General features: G+C 40.7%; 2 protein-coding genes across 4 annotated transcripts; one reads left to right on the top strand and one right to left on the bottom strand.

Annotated features, from left to right (window-relative positions):
• Positions 1–5,331: 5,331 nt before the first annotated feature.
• Positions 5,332–13,732, bottom strand: timm17b (translocase of inner mitochondrial membrane 17 homolog B (yeast)). 2 transcript variants are annotated; one of them, XM_034086975.2, is made up of 6 exons: positions 13,658–13,732; positions 10,589–10,688; positions 10,438–10,501; positions 9,667–9,795; positions 9,073–9,183; positions 5,332–5,811 (listed from the first exon to the last, which is right to left on the bottom strand). In XM_034086975.2, exons 1-6 carry the CDS (start codon positions 13,681–13,683, stop codon positions 5,765–5,767), a joined length of 477 nt encoding a protein of 158 aa, XP_033942866.1. In that variant the 5' UTR covers positions 13,684–13,732; the 3' UTR covers positions 5,332–5,764. The 2 variants fall into 2 exon arrangements, with proteins under 2 accessions (XP_033942866.1, XP_033942865.1); XM_034086974.2 differs by having other exon boundaries at positions 10,438–10,688.
• pqbp1 (polyglutamine binding protein 1) lies at positions 13,712–19,344 on the top strand. Of its 2 annotated transcripts, none has more exons than XM_034086972.1 (7): positions 13,712–13,792; positions 14,455–14,521; positions 14,613–14,724; positions 15,738–15,838; positions 17,822–18,016; positions 18,101–18,158; positions 19,002–19,344. In XM_034086972.1, exons 2-7 carry the CDS (start codon positions 14,455–14,457, stop codon positions 19,150–19,152), a joined length of 684 nt encoding a protein of 227 aa, XP_033942863.1. In that variant the 5' UTR covers positions 13,712–13,792; the 3' UTR covers positions 19,153–19,344. The 2 variants fall into 2 exon arrangements, with proteins under 2 accessions (XP_033942863.1, XP_033942864.1); XM_034086973.2 differs by having other exon boundaries at positions 13,713–13,792; positions 14,423–14,521.
• The last annotated feature ends 8 nt before the right edge of the window (positions 19,345–19,352 follow it).

Below are 19,352 nucleotides of genomic sequence, written 5' to 3'. Positions count from 1 at the left end.
GCATTACTTTAGGCTACTTTAAGCTAGAGCTATGTTCATGTACTTTTAGTTTTAACTCGTAAATGCATTAAAGGTACTCCCCTCAACATAAATAAATAAAACAGAAAATCCTTGGCACAAATATAAGCATGAATAACAAATAAGGCAATCAACATTTAACCCTCATGTTGTCTTCGGGTCAAATCTGACCGATTTACTACTTTCATCAATCATAACTTTTTAGTTTGACTGTAGATTCGATTGCATCAAGGCTTCATGATATCCTTCACAGGAGACATTTGAACATATACAATTGCTGATCACCACTTTCATTGCCTTTTGGATGATTTAGTCAACTTTGTAACACCATGGCGTTCCCGCTCAAACATGACCGCCATAAAGAAAAGGAATTAGTAACCATCCGGATCAGATAAAACACACACACACACCCACACTAGATGTGTCCCCCCCCCTGTATGTGCCCAATCCCCCCATGTGAATCACACTTGACACACACGCACACACACTTTGACACATTTCCTGCTCTTACAGTATGTGCCCATCCCCCAACATGGATCACACCTGGAACACGCAATACATGTTCAGTGTCTATTCTTTGTATATTTACTGCAGTTTTTCATGTATACCTGGTATGCCAGATACCAGATGTATACTGATACAATATGTACAGTTTGAAAGGGTGTGAAATGAAATTTGGTGAGGATTAATGTTTTTTGTGTTAATGTAATAGCAGTTTAAACAGGACCGGTCAAATTTGACCATGAACACCAAAGTAATGGGGGGGGGGGGGGGGGGGGGACGAAGACAATAGGAGGGTTAAGGAGAATTAATTAACTAAACTAACTAACGTAATTTTCGGACTATAAGAATATATAAGCCGCAGCAGCTACATTGAATGATGTGTACATATATAAGCCGCACTGGACTATAAGCCGCAGGTGTTTTAATGTTTAATTACCGTATGTAAGGGTTCGTGCACAGAGGGGATTGTCGGGAAAGAGATGGCTGTTTGAGGAAGCTCCCATTTATTAACATTTCAACAAACAAGTTGCATATTTGCATAACGTATTCTATTTCCTTCTTTTACTGCCAGATCGACTGCCTTTAACTTAAAAGCTGCATCATATGCATTTCTACGTTTGTTTTCCATAATGAGGGTTTGTGCATGAAAACTTCCTTTGCACAAACTGTCTCGCTCTCGTAATGTCTCTCTGTCTGTCTCTCGTTCCGTCTCTCGTACCACTCTCGGTTCCACTTTTACTTTTGCGCGCTACCTGTCTCACTCTTTTCCGGCCTCCAGCTTTTCCTGCTGGAGCCCGCCGCTTAAAGGTGGGGGGCGCGGACCAGCCATAGAGCCCATAGAGTTATAGGTGGTGGACTGTAACCTGTAAAATCCATAGATTTAGGAGGTCCCCTAGTGGCCGTTAGCTGTACAAATCCATAGATTAGCCGCACCGTTATATAAACCGCAGGGTCGAAAAATGGGGAAAAAGGCGCGGCTTATAGTCTGAAAATTACGGTAACTAAAGGTTATGTGGAAGCATGAAATAAATGATATTGCAACAAGCTTAAATGTGACTCAGCTTGTTATTCCATGTTGCTGTGCACAAATGACCAACTAAGTAAAAACAGGCATAGGGTCATGTTCATTCATTCAAACTTTATCGTAACTTGTAAAATAGGTTAGAGGTAGATACATCATTTGCAAAAGTAAGAAAATAAGGAATAAAGAAACAAGTAGTTCTTGAGTACAATAATGAAAAAGGCACCCAAAAACCCAGAACAAATAATAAATCTCATCGAAAATGTTAAGAATAAAATTAAAATAAATACAAATCCAAATAAGTCCAAAGAAAATATTAATAAAAAACAACAAAGCAAAGTTAGAGTGTTTAAAAATAGTTTTTAAAATGCTTAATAAAAAACTCCAGATTCTCTCACAATAATGAGCATTATAATTATCTCCAGTATAAATATGCATAAGTAGAAAACTATTGTAAAGTCAAAAAAAACGCCAAGTCTTTAAGAACATTTTATGCCTTTATTGTTTCTTTTATATCAGCTCTGGATAAGATACATATATTACAATACATTACATAACATAAACATTATTTCTCTACAGTCCAACTGTAAAACACACGAAGCACCATCTCTACTGTGACTGATGACTTTAAGAAAACACAGGTGAGTTTAAAGTGCTTTGTTGCTTAATGGAGCAATTCAAGTGTTGAAAGGTGCAAATATGCATCAGTAATTTAACCATCATTTAATCGAAAAACTCAGTAGTATTTGTGATCTTCCTTATCATACATAACGATACAGATTTAAAATGACAAAAGCTGCCGGGTGAGGCAAGACCTTCTGAAGAGCAACGGCAAAACAAAGATTGAAATTAGAGACGAGACACATTTTCAATTAAAAACAATCCCAGCTGACTCATAATTAAAAACACAAGACTCTCCATAGTAAAACCTCACTGATATCTAATTGACTCATTATTCTACTTTTCTGCCTCAGTCACTGACTTCACTGTTTTTTATCTTTTAAAAACACACTGATGCATGTCTCATTTTTAAGATTATAAACGGCAAGGCACCCCCACCACCACACCACAAGGTCTGCCCTAAGAGGAGACTGTGCAGTCCCTCTTAGGTCCAGTTCCTTTGGTAAACAGTGTTTCTCTGTCAGTGCATCAACACTTTGGAACACAACACCAATACAGATAAGGAATAACACCTCCTATCATACATTTCAACACTATCTTAAGAACTGGCTTTTAAGCAATCAAAAATGTGAACACTTTGAACTGTATCATAGTATGATAGTATTTCATCTGTTTGCATGTTTGTCTGTTCCTATTTATTGTTGTACTGTTTTTGTCTGTTACTATGTGTGTTTTTTTTTATTGCTGTATGATACCTTTGGAATTTACGGTATTTTTGGAATTTACAGTATTTTTGGAATTTTAAGTATTTTTGGGAATTTTAAGTATTTTTGGAATTGTAAGTATATATGGAACTTTAAGTATTTTTGGAATTTACGGTATATTTGGAACTTTAAGTATTTTTGGAATTGTAAGTATTTTTGGAATTTACAGTATTTTTGGAATTTACGGTATTTTTGGAATTTTAAGTATTTTTGGGAATTTTAAGTATTTTTGGAATTTACGGTATATTTGGAACTTTAAGTATATTTGGAATTTACGGTATTTACGGTATTTTTGGAACTTTAAATATATTTGGAATTTACGGTATTTTTGGAATTTACGGTATTTTTGGAATTTACGATATTTTTGGAACTTTAAGTATTTTTGGAATTTACGGTATTTTTGGAACTTTAAGTATTTTTGGAATTTACGGTATTTTTGGAACTTTAAGTATTTTTGGAATTTACTTTATTTTCGGACCTTTAAGTATTTATGGATCTTGGGACCCTTTCCATAAATGTTAAGACCTCATCACCACTTCGAGTTCTAACCGGTTACCTTGGCGACACACTTCACCTCACATTGACTATATACAGTATTGATTGTCCTTCCTCCTTATCTTCCAACCATTTGGACGCATGCTTGCATTTCCCCATAACGATGTTGCTTAGCAACCGGCGTAAACGGACCTTCGCGCTATCAAGCAGTGAGCGTGCGATGTCCTGTTCAGATGACGTCAAACCCAACGGGATGCCATCAATAAACTACACAGAATCACACTACACACCTACGCCATGATTACATTCAGGCAGACTGTAGATATAATAAATTGATTTATCAACTTTCTGTGATTTCAAGTATAACATCTTTGGTAGCTTCAAGGAATAGTTTCATGTTTTGGGGAAATATGCTTCAGAGCTGCAACTGTCATTTTTAGTATTGAATAACCTGTAGAATATTTTCTCAATTAGTCGTTTGGTTTATAAAATGTAGCAAAATATGAATTCAAGTCTCTCAAAGTCCACGTTCAATCCTTTAATCTAACATCGACTATTAGTTGCAGCTCCAATACGCTTTCTTGCCAAGATGTACGAAAATAAATGCAAATGACGGATCAGTTTTTACACTTTTACTTTAGTACGGATTAAACAAACATACGACGTGTTGATAATGTTGATTTTGAGGCGTAGATCGAAGGCCTTCTTACCTTTGAGCAGTTGATCTATCTTCTAACTCCTAGCATTGAACCATACAAGCATGTTTCCCAAAATGTAAAACTACTCCATTCACCCGCGGGCATTACTAGCATTTTTGGTGTTTAAATAATAAATTTTTGGGGGGAAAGATGTAATTTCTTAGTTTCCACTTGAGGCATTGCTGCTCTAATATAGTGCATTGCAGTGTTTGATGCCCTAAAATCAATGTTGTTGCTAATCGACCTAACCAAGAGAGTGGAAAAGAATGAAAATAAACTCGCATTTAGGATACAGAATATTAGTCATGTTTTGTGTTTTTTCCCATTAAAAAGTAGAGCCTTTGTTGACAAACGGGCTTTAAAAGGGAAAACAACTCCAACTTAAAAGGAATATTTGGTCATTTTGACCAGGAATGATTTTGGTAAAGTGAAATTGGGAAATAATGTTAATAAATCATTTTATATCCGTTTCTTTTTGTCCTCTTAAAGGTCCCACGTCATGGCCATTTCTACTGATCATAGTTCCATTGTTGAGGTCGACTAGAATAGATTTACATTGTTCAATGTTCCAAACTCACATTGGTTTCTCACAGCATCTCTGTATAGTCTGTGTATTCACTCTCTGTCCTACACGGCTTGTTGGAGCTCCTGCCCCCCCCTCCCTGTGAGCCCACAGAGCTCTGATTGGTCGGGACGTTGCGAGGCTCGCTGCTGCGAGGAGCGGACAGGCTTCCGGGTCGGCGATACTGCGAGAACATATTGAGAAAGAAAAAGGTTTCTAACGCTGTGAGAATGGATCGCAGAGAGCATTTCTCCGCAACTCGTCTATTACCAGTGTTCAGGGAGCTCTATGCAAGTCAATGGGACTCCCTGTTAGTTAGCCAAGGGGTCCTGGTGTGGGAGGGGCTCCGCGGATTGGTCCATTTGAGCCAATCCGGTCATTTGTTGTTGATCTGGCAACAAATGGAACAAGAGAAATGTCCAGCGAGGCGTTCTGGGGCAGCAGACAGGTCTTTCCTGTGTTAGAGTTTTACTCGCTACAGGGTGCACTTTGAGGGTTTGTGGCTCTGCAGACCATTCACATGCAGAAACACCTTCATAACACAAGGGGACGGGTGATAACCGGAAAAGCATGACATGGGTGCTTTAAGAAATCGGAAAACTGTTTAGAAGGAGCATCACAAGGGCTTATAAATAGATGTTGGTTAATTTAAAACACATATCAGATTTGCACATTTAACCCACACATATCGACGTGAACAGATGAGTAATACAGAACGTGAGATGCTGGAGGTGCAAACATGTCGGGCGGTGGTGGCGAAGTCCATAGGGACTCGGCTTGGCAACTGGAAGGTCACCAGTTCAAGTCCCAGAAAGACCAAGTGCTACCGAGGTGTCCCTGAGCAAGGCACCGTTCCCTACACTGCTCCCCGGGCGCCGTACATAATGGCAGCCCACTGCTCCGAACACTAGGATGGGTCAAATGCAGAGAAACCATTTTGTTACATGGTACCTGTACTACGTAAGGACAATAAGTTGAATCTTCAATGTCCCAACATTCAAATGATAAATAACTAAAACTCACAGTAAAGTCCCTGAGGTATAAGTATAAAGTGCAGCTACTTGTCCCCACAGTAGTGGCCTCAGTTCTTCGGAGGCAACTGACTCGGATCCTCTGCAAAGGGAAGAGCTGAAAAAAACACAGGTGTAAATAATATGAATGTATTATTTTACTTTCTGAGTTTGTTTTAAACCACATACAATACTTATTATTAGTTTGCCAGACAACAGACACGCGTCTCATACAAATCACATCACGCAAAAGAAGTGAAATAAACTTAAAGGTGTTTTTTACTAATTTTATTACATTTACTAAAACCTGATTTTAATTTAATATAGACCATTGTAGCCACATCTCTTTTACCATCATACTACTCAATTTACGCTTCATTTCCTTACATTTTGTTAACGTTACTGGCTCATTCAATACTTTTATATTTTAACGCTTTTAATAACGTATGTGTGCATTTCTATTCCATATGCAAGTGTACTCTTTGTCCCTTTGCCTATATCTGCAACATGTCCCTAAACGCTGTAATGTGGGACAGTTAAAGGGTTTCTGATTCGTGCAGATATTCACCGTCTGCTTCAAGAGTCCTCTCTCTGAATACAGAAAGGACTTTGCTGACAAAGTGACACACTGCGGTCATCCTCTAATGGGTTTCACTTTGCACAAGTGGGCTATTAGTCCGACTGCAGTGAGAAGATTTGTGTTCGGGACTCTAATTACATTGCATGGGCACTTTGAGGGACTGAAAGACTTTCAATTAAACAGATTGGGCTCTCGATTGTGGATGTCATGCGAGCATAACATGGTGGAAACAATCAGTCTAAATTAACAATCGGGACGGAAATGTTCGGATTTCCAAAGGGAGGTTCTGTGAATAAATAAAAAAATCAAGAACCGAAATAATTGAACTATTCATATCTTAGACTGCACTGTAACTTTTATCTTTTAATGTTTCTTTTATTAGCTTTTACTGTTTTTAAATGCCTTTATCTGAATGTCTTTCATTTTTGTAAAGCACCTTGAATTGCCTGGTGCTGAAAGGTGCTATATAAATAAACTTTCCTTGCCTTGCCTAAAGGGGCCTACACATCAAACTGACAGCAAAGAACACGACTATTGTGTCGCCTCGCGTCTCGGCCAACAGTCGCACTGGAACACACCGCAAAGACTTCAGCCGACGGCCAAGAAGCACGTACGAACTGCGCATGCGTGAGTGGCAATAACTCTCCTTACCAGCAGGCGGCGGTAGTGTGTATTCGTCGTTCAAAAGAGACAACAACCGGAAGACAGACTGCGTGATAACCGAGAGAAGAACAGACTGCGTGAGATAAACAAACAGCAAATAGCGTGTGCGTTCCATTTTCACTCTACAGCGAGAAGCTCACGGGGCTTTCCCGAACCTGAGTCGAGAGCTGGAGTTAAATGAAATCTCACATTAGCCTTCTTAATAGTTTGTTTGGGTCCCTCACTTCCGTTTCGCTTCTCATGCACTGATTCGCTAAGCTGAACAGCCAATCAGAGTGATTTCTTTGGCCGACGGCCTTTAGCCATGGATGTATAATAAGAACTGGATCCAGCGTGGGAAGCGGGGCCTCGTTCATTCCTATGAGAGTTGCTCATTGGCGCATGAAGACAAAATGGCCCAACTTTTGAGAGAGTGAAACGTCACGAAAGTATTCATATAATCATGTAATCCGTCCTTATTGGGCATCCATGGGTAAAGGTAAATCTCATGTAGAACTGAACACGTCACATGAACGTGCCGGGCGGCGCGGTCCCGTGGGTTAGATCCGCGTTCATAATGCAGAGGGAAATAACTCTCAGAATAACGTTATTAGCACATTTTACAACTTGAGGACCGAATGTTTTTAATAAGGGCTATACATACTGGGTAGTTTATTTAGTTTAAAAAAAGTATTCAACGATTTACAGACGTCTCTTTCCCAATATTAGTCAATGGGAAAAAGTGTTTCCGGGCCCAGCGACTGATACGGAAGTGTAGTACCGGCGTTTGGCCACAACGAATATTTTCCTCAGAGTCCGGCGCACTTCCTGGGGACTTGCCTTTAGCCGACGGCCTTTAGCCGGAAGGTGTCGGCAGGCCCGAAAAGACACGACGGGGCGGGACACACCAATTTGAGTAGGGCGACACGACGCTCATCGACGACCAGACATCTATCGACGGTCGAAATCGGCTTGGTGTGCAAGGACCAGAGGTTGCCCTACACTTTTTCGCTGCCCGTGAGTTTGACGGACAGGATCGTAACATTTCCGTCAAAATCCATTATTACCCGTCGATCTGTACACACACTGACATTTCAATGATTTGTACGGCAAAATTATGTCTGGAAACGATATAATTTCCTTTTTGGCGGCCATCCATAACAAGACATAACACCGGAGCCCTGCTGCGGGGAAACTTTGGCGCTGTTCTGAGTTTGCTCTAATCCGTCAAAATGACGGACTGCTTTCAGATTTTTCCGTCATTGTTAAAAAAAATCCGTCATAGCCGGAATATATTCGGTTAACGCGACCTCTGGTAAGGACCTTAAGGGGCAGCAGTAACATCACTAAAATACTCACTTTTTAGGATAATATGGTGCACATGTACATCCAGCAGGTACAGAGCAGCATTAGCATTAAATCAGAGTCACATTTCGGTGCACTTGCAGAATGTAAGTCCAATTTTCACGTCTTCTTTTATGCTCTACTTTGCCCTACACTGACTGTGGAGGAAAATATCAGGCTCTTTAGCAGAGAAATAGTTTCACAATGTTCAGCAGCTAGTAAACATCTTTGTCTTTCTGCTGTTCGGTGCAGAACAGCGAGCTTACAGTTCCATTTTAACCCGTACATTTTGAAGCGTGTACATGTCTGGTGGTGAAGTTGGTTTATTTCCTTCAGTAAGTAATATTTTTAGAAATTATTTTTTATTTTTAAAATGTGTCTTGTTGAATCATTAATTTTTTTTGCCACAGAGCTTGTTTTTTAGTAAGTAAAAAAGTAATACATTTTCACTTTGTTGAGGAAAACCAGGGTTATGATAACTTCCTGTGTTGGGAAACAGAAACACGTCAACACTGCTGAACACTATAGCAACCAATAATATGAATGCAAAACTCAATCAGCTTGTGCACTACCAATTATGTGCATATATATATATATATATGCCGTTAATAACTGTGCAATATAGACCTGGCTGCTATCTCTCAGAATTGTTACAGGATGTGTATTTTGTAAATTGTGTAACTTTTCTTCTGCATCTTTAATATGTTTTAAGCTTCTTGGTTAACATTAATCTTTGGCTCTTTTCTTGCTGTAACAAATGCAAATGTCCCCTCAGTGGGACGAATAAAGGAATTCTGATTCTGTCTCACTCACGGTTCTGAAACTGCTGCGCTGCATATCTGGTGAGGAGGATCCCAATTCCTTCAATGAGGGCGAGCAGAATCCCCCCCATCATGGCCGAGCCCACCATGGTCACCGGCCCACCTGCAGACAAACACATTCAACAGCATGAGGTGTACACTAAGAATGAGTCCATCACCTTGCTTCAACAGCGGCCACACGCGTAATGCCCCCAGACCAGAAAGGTCTCGTATGTTTTATACACGTAAAACACACACGAACATTATACACTTGAAGCCGCATACGTGGCAGAGATGTTCAAACCGTATATACAGTCATATATGTTGCATCCTCTGTCTCCTCTGAGATTTACATGACCAGCTACCACACATGCTAATGCTAATGTGTACAACTGCTGGTGAAGACTTCAGCTGATTGCCTATAGATGGGTCTTTTTCCTGTAAACTAAATGAATAACACGTTGTTTATTTTGGAGCATTGAACAATGTAAATCTATTCTAGTAGACCTCGACAATGGAACTATGATCAGTAGAAATGGCCATGTCATGGGACCTTTAGCGTGTTGATGTGGTCGGATCATTTAGCTTTCTCTGAGCTCCCTCTTACTGCGAGCGGCCAGGATGGCTCCGGTCAGCGCGCCGCTGGTTATCGAGTTCCACGGATCCTCTTTGCCTCTCAGACGAACCAAACCACAGTCGATGGTGGAGAAGACACCCCCCCATACAGCAAAGCTACCTGGAAAACAACCAAAAAACACCCGGTTCAATGTATGTTTTTAGTTTTAGGACACAATGATATCAAACCTGGTCTGTGGCATCCAAATATAACCAACTCTTTCACAGGTCTTCATTTAATACGCACGCATGCACCTGTCATCTAACTTCTATTGTAGTGATGTGAGCTTTTTTTGTGTTTTTGTCTGGTTTAAAGTTTTCGACCCTGCCTGGTTCGTTTGTTAATGATTTCTACATTAAGTTTTTACTGTGTTGAGGGATATTTCTTTTTACCGAGATAATCTTTTAGTCTGGTTTTTTGTTTCATCATTTTCTAGAAGGTTAAAGGTCTTTGTTATGTTGCTCAAACATGTTTAAAACAGAGATGATATAAAGTATTTTTTACACACGGGAACGTCAACCTGAGTTGAGCTGACGGCGTATTAAGTCTAGTTTATTAGTTATTTAAATCAGGGGCTGTTAAATTTCAAAAAATATAAAAAAAATAGTCCGTACCAGGATTTCATAGAATATTGAATAAACAAGACAATAGACCTTAACTTATATTAAGGAAATTCTTTAACGCTAATATGTTTGCTTCAAGTTTATCGAAACTCCAAGAGCTACAGTTATAGAAAATATTCATACAAAAAGACGTCCTCACCTCCAATGTGCGGAGCTCTGACTCTCACTGCGTTCGCACTTCCTCTCAGTCTGTGTCCGACACCCTGAAATATTAAAGCTATGTTTAATACCGCCTTTAAAACAACACCGTGAGGCTCATCATAACTGTTATTATGTGGTGGTGTACTCACAGCGGGGGCATTACGAAAGCCCTTGATGGCCTGGAACACCCCTCCTCCAATAGTGCCCATAGTGAACGCCCCCCCACAGTCATCCACTACCCTCCAGGGACTGCATCAAGGAAGAGGGGGAGACAATGACATACGACATACGACATACGACATACAATGAAGTATGTTATCGGATCAGCTGGAAAATGGGCTGTCTTTCTGAGAAACTCTTCAAATATAGCGATACATGGTTCTCTCATGACGGCGACAAAGCTACAGAACATATGCATCTTAAACATACTAATAATGTATTATAACACTGTGCAATATATACATTTAAGGGACATTCCTGAATTGGAGGACAATTTAGACACCACATTTTTTGAAAAGTGAACGTTTTATTTTATAATTTTTTTAATGTATTTAGGAAAAACAGATAATAAACCATCAAAAAGGGATTTGCCCAGCTCGGCTTCAAATGTATATTTTCCGAGGAAGAATTTACCCTGTTACTCTAATTATTGTAACAGGGTTGTAAATCAATGCTAATGTTAGCTTTAACCTCGGGAAGTATTGCTAGATGTAGCATGTAATGCTACTTTCAAGGCAAGGACAAACTTGGATATCTAACGCAAGAAAGATAACTTTGAAATTAATATGCTTTATTCTGATATGAGTAACAGGGTTGAGTGCGTCAGAGTGCCACACTCTTGTGTGTTATGAAGGTTGTTCTGGGATGGCGGAGAAATGCTCTCCGCAGACCCGTTCTCACAGCGTTATAAACCTTTTTCTTTCTCAATATCAAGCCACACTTATTGTTTTTACTTCAGCTGTGAGTGTTTGTGTGCTCAGGATGAGTTTCGCTTTTTCTCGCTGTATCGCCGACCCGGAAACCTGTCCGCTCCTCGCAGCAACGAGCCTCGCAATGTCCCGACCAATCAGAGCACACTGGGCTCACAGGGAGGGGAGGGGGGGGCAGGAGCTCCAACAAGCCGTTTAGGACAGAGAGTGAATACACAGACTCTACAGAGATGCTGTGTGAGAACAAAAAATGTGATTTTGGACAATGAAAATCTATTTGAGTAGACCTCAACAATGGAAATATGATCAGTAGAAATGGCCATCACATGGGACCTTTAAGACTGAAAAGATTGTAAAAATATGAAAAATAAACGAGAGGACTTAGTTTTGGTCTACCCATGGCACTAGCACATGGCTTGCTGGTGTCCTTTCCACTGTGTCATCATGTGACAAAAAGGTTTGGGTAACAGGGTTGAGCGCATGTTGCGGGACACACCTTCTGTGCAAAATTACTGTTATTTAAAATATGTTTATGATTTAACAAATTGATTTGACCATTACAAGAGACATATATCAATAGAATAATACCAACAAAAGTAAATAAAATCCCTATTTTAAATGTTATATTTAACATGCAAGTTGGTCACCAAGAAGCGGGGACAAGACAAAAATGCCATTTTAGGGGATGTTCGAGAGCTATTTGATAATTTAAATAATATTTTGAAACCACTTTTTCTACAACTTTATATACATTTTGTCTCAAGACAACACTTTAACTGCCAGCACCACCATTTGGTAGAGCACATTTTGTGTCTTGATATCTTGTTGAAAAGAAAAAGAAAGTGTAACTCCACCTGATTCAGCCAGCTCTACCCTTTGGTTGACATGTCATGCACAAAACAACCTCTAGATGTCACTGTGGTTCGAACAGAAAGCCCTTCAGCTCGCTTCCTCTGAGAAAGTTGGCAATGCTAAAAATCACTGCTGAAGAAATCCCTCTTTTTGGTCAACTTTTCATATCATTGTTGACATATTGTAGTGGCAGGGCACTGACTGAACACAATTAGATAACTTGATACACAAAAAAAGTTTTAACAAGGGTGTAATTTTTTATTTATTTAAATATGCTCAACCAATCGTCGAATTGGCCTTTTATGGTAAGCTAGCCATATGACTTTTTCAGAGTTTCAGAGATGTTTTCCAATAAAATATGGAAAATAAATGGCTAGATTCCTGGTAATATGACTAAATCTAGTACTGCCTTATGAGTCTCAGAGTGAAAGAGTGATAATAATTTATATAGCACCTTTCATGCATGGCATTCAGCCCAAAGTTGCACACAGATGAGCAAGTTAGCCCAACACAGGATATAGACATTTGCTGTTAGGCCAGTGGTTTCCTGTTAGGACAATTCAGCATATACAGTAAGATTAGCAAGCCTTTTTTTAATCATGAAAAACACTTTCCATTTTAGTTTTTTTACAATTATAATTTATTATCTTTTATGAATATATCTGGTTGTATATATTGCTCATTTTCCATAAAAGAAACATGTATTTGAGTTTTTGTTTTATTTGAGTTTGATGCATACAAATACTGTACTGTATATGATGATTGTTGAAAATGTACTTTTACCATAGAAGGCCAGCTCGACCAGTTGGTAGAGGCTATTTCAGTCAACAAAACAAAATAATTGTTTGTGCTTATTTGTGGCCCATTTGATAAGAAAATGCAAAAAAAAAAAAATGTCCATAGCTTTCTTGGTCTGGCAGTTAAATGGTTAACACAACAAGTGCATGTTTTAGCTTTTTGGGCATGGAGTATTAGATTTGTTATATATTCTGGAATGACCGTTAAACTAGTAATTCGAGTATTTACTATATGTACAGCAAAAGGTGCATAGCAGGTAAAAGCAATGAGTAGCAGAAAGTGACATAAATAACATTCAATTAATTATTGAGACCTTGTAAAAAAACTATTATTGTATTTATAAAACGGGAAGCTGTACCTGAGTAAATGCAGATATATATGTTATCTTTACTCGAGTCCTACACTCTGGTACTTTTAATTAAGTACAAGATCAAAATGTAGCTTCAGTTTCTCTGTTTAACTGCCCACAGCTTGATCTATTTATACTCATTAGCCTCCACTAAGCTAACAGGCTAACCCGCAGAGAGCCTTTAACAACATCTACAACATGAATACAAGAAGACCAAACATTATCCGATGTTAAAACATTTAAATGAACATCGAAAATGACATGTTTTTTAAAAATAAAACTAATCTCACCAGGGTTCACGAGCATACTCCTCCATCTTTGTTGTCGTCAGGGAAACAACGGTGCTACGTCATCACCGCGCGCGCTGTTTGCTGTTGTGGGAAGTCTCCTCGAGATCACAGAGGCGATTTTATACGAAATAAAAGGTAATATTTGACTTATTTCATCACTTTAACGCACAGTATACGTGCTTAGTGGTAGTGTATGTATAGGGTTATATATACGGAAACAACAGGTGTGTGTTGGTTTAATCTCCCAGTTTCTGCCTCACCAAGCGGGTCGCTTTTAAATGGAGAATGCATCCTTAATTTATAAATAAGACTTTGACTAAACCTGATAAGCAAAAAGAGACACACGCTAACATGTTAGATGGGGGGCTCACAGAGGTACGAAAGCATGCAGCATGGACCGGAACCAGAACCTTGCTGTATTTCTGTTGTTGCTCTCTTATAGACAGTGGCGTGTGCAAACATTTTTCACTGGATGTTATTTTATTTCACTGTAATATTTACGTGCTATTCTTGTATATGTTTCCTATGTGCATGTATATAGAGTCCTGCATTTACTTGGTCCCTTACAACATTATCTCCAACATAAAGCTTATTATATTTCTTTCTGACATGTATATAGTTGACTTCATCGGCATTTCTTGCACATTGGTCTCGCACTATTTCCTTCCACATACATAAACAAAGGGTTAATCAAGAAACATATGAAATAAGATATGAATACAAATAAAGCTCTGTTGGTTTAATTATTTGGGGTATTTGGTTCAGGTGCACCCCTCTCATCTTCCTGCTCCCTTCAGATGCCTCTTCCTGCAGCGCTGCTCGCCCGCCTGGCAAAGAGAGGGATTCTCAAACCTTCGGACCAAGGTAAAACATTTTAGAAGAAACCATTTGGGAGTATTAGCATTCATATATCTTTTTTATGTTTCAACTGACTTTTCTTCTCCGTTTCCTCCAGAGGGAGATGAGGAGATTATTGCTGAAGATTACGACGACAACAACGTAGATTATGAATCCACCAGAGTGGAGAATCTGCCGACAAACTGGTACAAAGTGTTCGACCCTGCCTGGTACGTGTGTTCATGGTTTCCTACCGTTCATGAAAAAGCATTTACAAACCTCGACATCTTTATGGCTGTGTGTCCCCTCTTCTTCATGTCTCTTCTACATCAACATGTGTCCCCTCTTCTTCATGTCTCTTCTACATCAGCATGTGTCCCCTCTTCTTCATGTCTCGTCTACATCAACATGTGTCCCCTCTTCTTCACGTCTCTTCTACATCAACATGTGTCCCCTCTTCTTCATGTCTCTTCTACATCAACATGTGTCCCCTCTTCTTCATGTCTCTTCTATATCAACATGTGTCCCCTCTCCTACATCAACATGTGTCCCCTCTTGTCCATGTCTCTTCTACGTCACCATGTGTCCCCTCTTCTCCATGTCTCTTCTACATCAACATGTGTCCCCTCTTCTTCATGTCTCTTCTACATCAACATGTGTCCCCTCTTCTTCATGTCTCTTCTACATCAACATGTGTCCCCTCTTCTTCATGTCTCTTCTACATCAACATGTGTCCCCTCTTCTTCATGTCTCTTCTACATCAACATGTGTCCCCTCTTCTTCATGTCTCTTCTACATCAACATGTGTCCCCTCTTCCTCATGTCTCTTCTACATCAACATGTGTCCCCTCTTCTTCATGTCTCTTCTTCATCAACATGTGTCCCCTCTTCTTCATGTCTCTTCTACATCAACATGTGTCCCCTCTTCTTCATGTCTCTTCTTCATCAACATGTGTCCCCTCTTCTCCATGTCTCTTCTACATCAACATGTGTCCCCTCTTCTTCATGTCTCTTCTTCATCAACATGTGTCCCCTCTGTGGAAAGAGACTCTGAAAGTTTCAGGAAAAAAGATTCTCTCTCTTTTTGATCTATTTCTATAAAAACCTGTCTGAAAATGAGCTGATCAGATTTTGGCCACTTTATGATGTCATAACGATGTGTGTAACCATCAGCCAATCAGCAACCAAGGTAAGCTATCTCTGCAAATGAACTAATTTCATTTGTTTTTTCTTTACACCGCAGTGGTCTTCCTTATTACTGGAACGCAGAGACGGATCTGGTGGCCTGGCTGTCTCCAAATGACCCAAATACATTGGTGACAAAAGCTGCCAAGAAAATAAGAGGTAAGGCATTTCAAATCCTTCAAACTATATAAAATAACCAAACACCTGATACATTTTACAGCACAATCAATAGTTTACTTTCCGTCCTTTAAGTGCATTTTGTTTTGCAGGATTTTGATATAATATTAGTGCTTCTTCCACCACTGGTTGTAAGTAGTAAAAGTAGCATTATTGCAGTTAGGTACTTTGTTACAAGTTAAAGTCCTGCATTCAAACTCTTAAGTAAAACTACAAAAGTATCTGCTTCAAAATATACTTAAAGTACCAGGGACGCGGGAAGTCAGTCAGAGTTGGGGGTGTGGGGGGGGGGCTAGTAGCGTCTCGCAGCGGAGAAACTGTGGCGCGCTTACACTGTATCAAATCAAGTTTTATTTATATAGCACATTTATAAGCGATTTTTGGTCGAGCCAAAGTGCTGTACATACAATAAAGATAGCCTACAGTAGAGACACTTTACAGCAAATACAACAACAAGATTGTTCAGAATATCAGTATGAGAAAAACCACACCCTCTGTCCTTAGACCCTCTGTCCTTAGACCCTCACATCGTACAAGGAAAAACTTCCAGAGAAAACCCAGTTTAAAGGGAACATGGGAGAACCCTCAGGGAGAGCAACAGAGGAGGGATCCCTCTCCAGGACGGACAGACGTGCAATAGGTGCCGTGTGCAAATCCAAGAGATAATACATTTGACAGCATATAGACCGAATGTTAGGAAATGCATGTGTCTGTAATGAGAAGATGAATCCACGAGGATGTCAGCTACAATCCTGAGGAAGCCATCAGGGAAGCAGCAAGACGAGACCCGAGGCAGGACCGCAGAGAAGGTTCAGCCACGACCCGAAGTCCACGACTTAATCCAGAACTCAGGATAGAGGATCCAAGACACAGGACTACAGCAAGAGGATCAGCCTCGACTCCGGATCCCGGCGTAGATATAGATACAAAACAAGAACAAAGATGTGGCTGGGTTAATCGGAACAAGAGAAGACACAGACACAGACAGACAGAAGAACAAGCACTCCCTTAGAATAGGTTGAGGGCAAAGGGTAGCAAGTAAGAGCGTAAGAGAGTAAGAAACTAGGTGGAGAAGCACACTCAGGGAACAAGGTCCCCACTGGAGCCTTAGTTGGAAATTGATGAGAGATAGGGAGGTACGCTGTGTCTACCTGCCTGTCTAAGCCACTCTGCAAACCGTTTCCCTCTAATAAAACTCGAGAGGTTCGAGAGGGGAAACGGTCTTGGGTAAAAGTTATTCTTGATAAGAGAAGCCCAGAAGGCCAGAGAGAAAAAGTGAGTTTTAAATGCTGATTTAAAAACCCCCAGGGTCTGGGCCGACCTCACACGGAGGGGCAAACTGTTCCAGAGCCTGGGGCCCGCTGCTGCGAATGCTCGGTACCCTCTGGTTTTGAGCCTGGTCTTAGGCACTACCAACAGCAGCTGATCAGCCGACCTTCAGGCTCTGCCCGGGGTGCAGCGATGGAGGAGTTCGGCTACATAGGCCGGAGCCAGCCCATTTAGCGCTTTAAAAACAAATAAAAGGATTTTAAAAATCTATTCTGAACCGAACCGGAAGCCAGTGCAATGAGGCCAGAATTGGGGTGATGTAGGTGCGCCGCGTTTGGGGGGGGGGGGTCCTCGCAGATGGGGGTGCTGCAGCCCCCTCAGCACCCCCCCTTCCCGCGTCCATGTAAAGTACCAGAAGTAAAAGTACTCTTTCTGCTTAGTGGCCCATTTCAGAGTCGTTCATATATTGATTTACCGGGTTACTTTTAGGATTTTGAAGCTACTTTGAATAACTTTATATACGGCTGCTGGATATCGCGACCTATAAATATATGCGAAAGTCTATTTAATAAATGATTTTTATTTTGTATAAACTAATAACATTATTAACGTCATTGCTATCATTAATCACTTTAGGCAAAAAATCTCAGAGTGGATTTAGTTTTTGGTTTATTTTCTGACGTTTGTGTGTTTCAGCCGAGGTGGTGGAGGAGAGAGTGGAGAGGCCGTTCGATAAGATAGAGAGAGAGCGGGAGAGGGAGAAAGAGCGGGAGAGAGAGAAAGAGCGGGAGAGGGAACGAGAGAGAGACCGAGACCGAGACGAGGTGAGGGAGAGAGACCGGAGGAAGCCCCGGAGGGAGGAAGTAGCTCCGTACAGCAAGAACAAAAGAGGTAATAATAATAATTATTATAAACACAAACATTTTCAAAGTGATGTTTCTTACGGACATGGATCTAACTCTCGCTGTCCTTCAGGGAGGAAAGAAGATGAGATGGACCCCATGGACCCCAGTGCGTACTCTGATGCCCCGAGGTACAGTATACTTACGACCTAAAGAGCACTCCACAAAATGACACTGCCACTTCCATGTACTTGGTAGAGACAGATGGCACACAATGAAAGCATTAGAGGCTGGAAAAACTCTACTATTCCCACAATGCACTTTGATACATCCGTCCATTAACCCCTTCCTGCCTGGTAAACGTCATCTTGATTCAAACTCTACTTCCACGGGCTTTTGCTTATAAATAGTCTCCAGGGCCAAAATGAATTATTATGACCAAGCTTCTCCAGAGTCTAAAGTATGTTAGCGTGCAGAACACAGGAGTTGTTGTTCCGTTTAAAGGGCCATGTCATGCTTTTCCGGTTATCACCCGTCCCCTTGTGTTATGAAGCTTTTTAATGCATGTAAACGGTCTGCAGAGTCACAAACCCTCAAAATGCACCCTGTAGCGAGTAAAGCTCTAACACAGAGAAGACCTGTCTGCTGCCCCAGAATGCCTCGCTGGACATTTCTCTTTTTCTTCCTGGGTACAGTGACGTGACCATATCCAAATGGACCAATCCGTGGAGCCATTACGGACTTCCTCACACACACACACACACTCAATCTTTTCTCAGTAGCAGCTCCGCCGATTTCTCCTCCCTGAGACGGCGGGACGCAGCGAGGCTATGAGTCGGTGTCTCTCTCAGAGGGGCTCCTTATTTTCATCTAAAGTAACAGACAGAGAATCAGCACTGAAACAGAGGGGATTCTGGGTAATGCTGCAATGATCCGTTTGGTGTTTCAGCCAATCAGAGACAGGCTCTGTAATATATTGATGAAAAACAGTATAATAGGGGACCTTTAATTTAAACAAGCATTTTTCTCTACAGGGGCAATTGGTCGACTGGCCTGCCGAAGCGCAACGAGGCGAAGACGGGGGCCGACACCACGGCGGCGGGGCCTCTGTTCCAGCAGCGGCCGTACCCGAGTCCAGGGGCCGTGCTACGAGCTAACGCAGCTAACCAAATCCCCAAAGAGTAACAAGGCGCAGATCTACGGTGCACAGCTCGTCTTCCTTTGGCCGGTACAGACCGACGTTTAGTTTCCATTCTCAAACCGGCGCCTGGAGTTAAAGTGCATTGACGCTCGTGTTAGAACATTTGTAAATATGTGTTTCGTATGACCTGTGTGACAGTGCCCTTCATTTGCTAATAAACATTACTGTGACTTTTATTCTGGTT

Source organism: Pseudochaenichthys georgianus, chromosome 7 (genome assembly GCF_902827115.2).
Source record: "Pseudochaenichthys georgianus chromosome 7, fPseGeo1.2, whole genome shotgun sequence".
Lineage (NCBI taxonomy): Eukaryota > Metazoa > Chordata > Actinopteri > Perciformes > Channichthyidae > Pseudochaenichthys > Pseudochaenichthys georgianus.
This window is presented reverse-complemented; position numbering and strand designations above follow the sequence as displayed.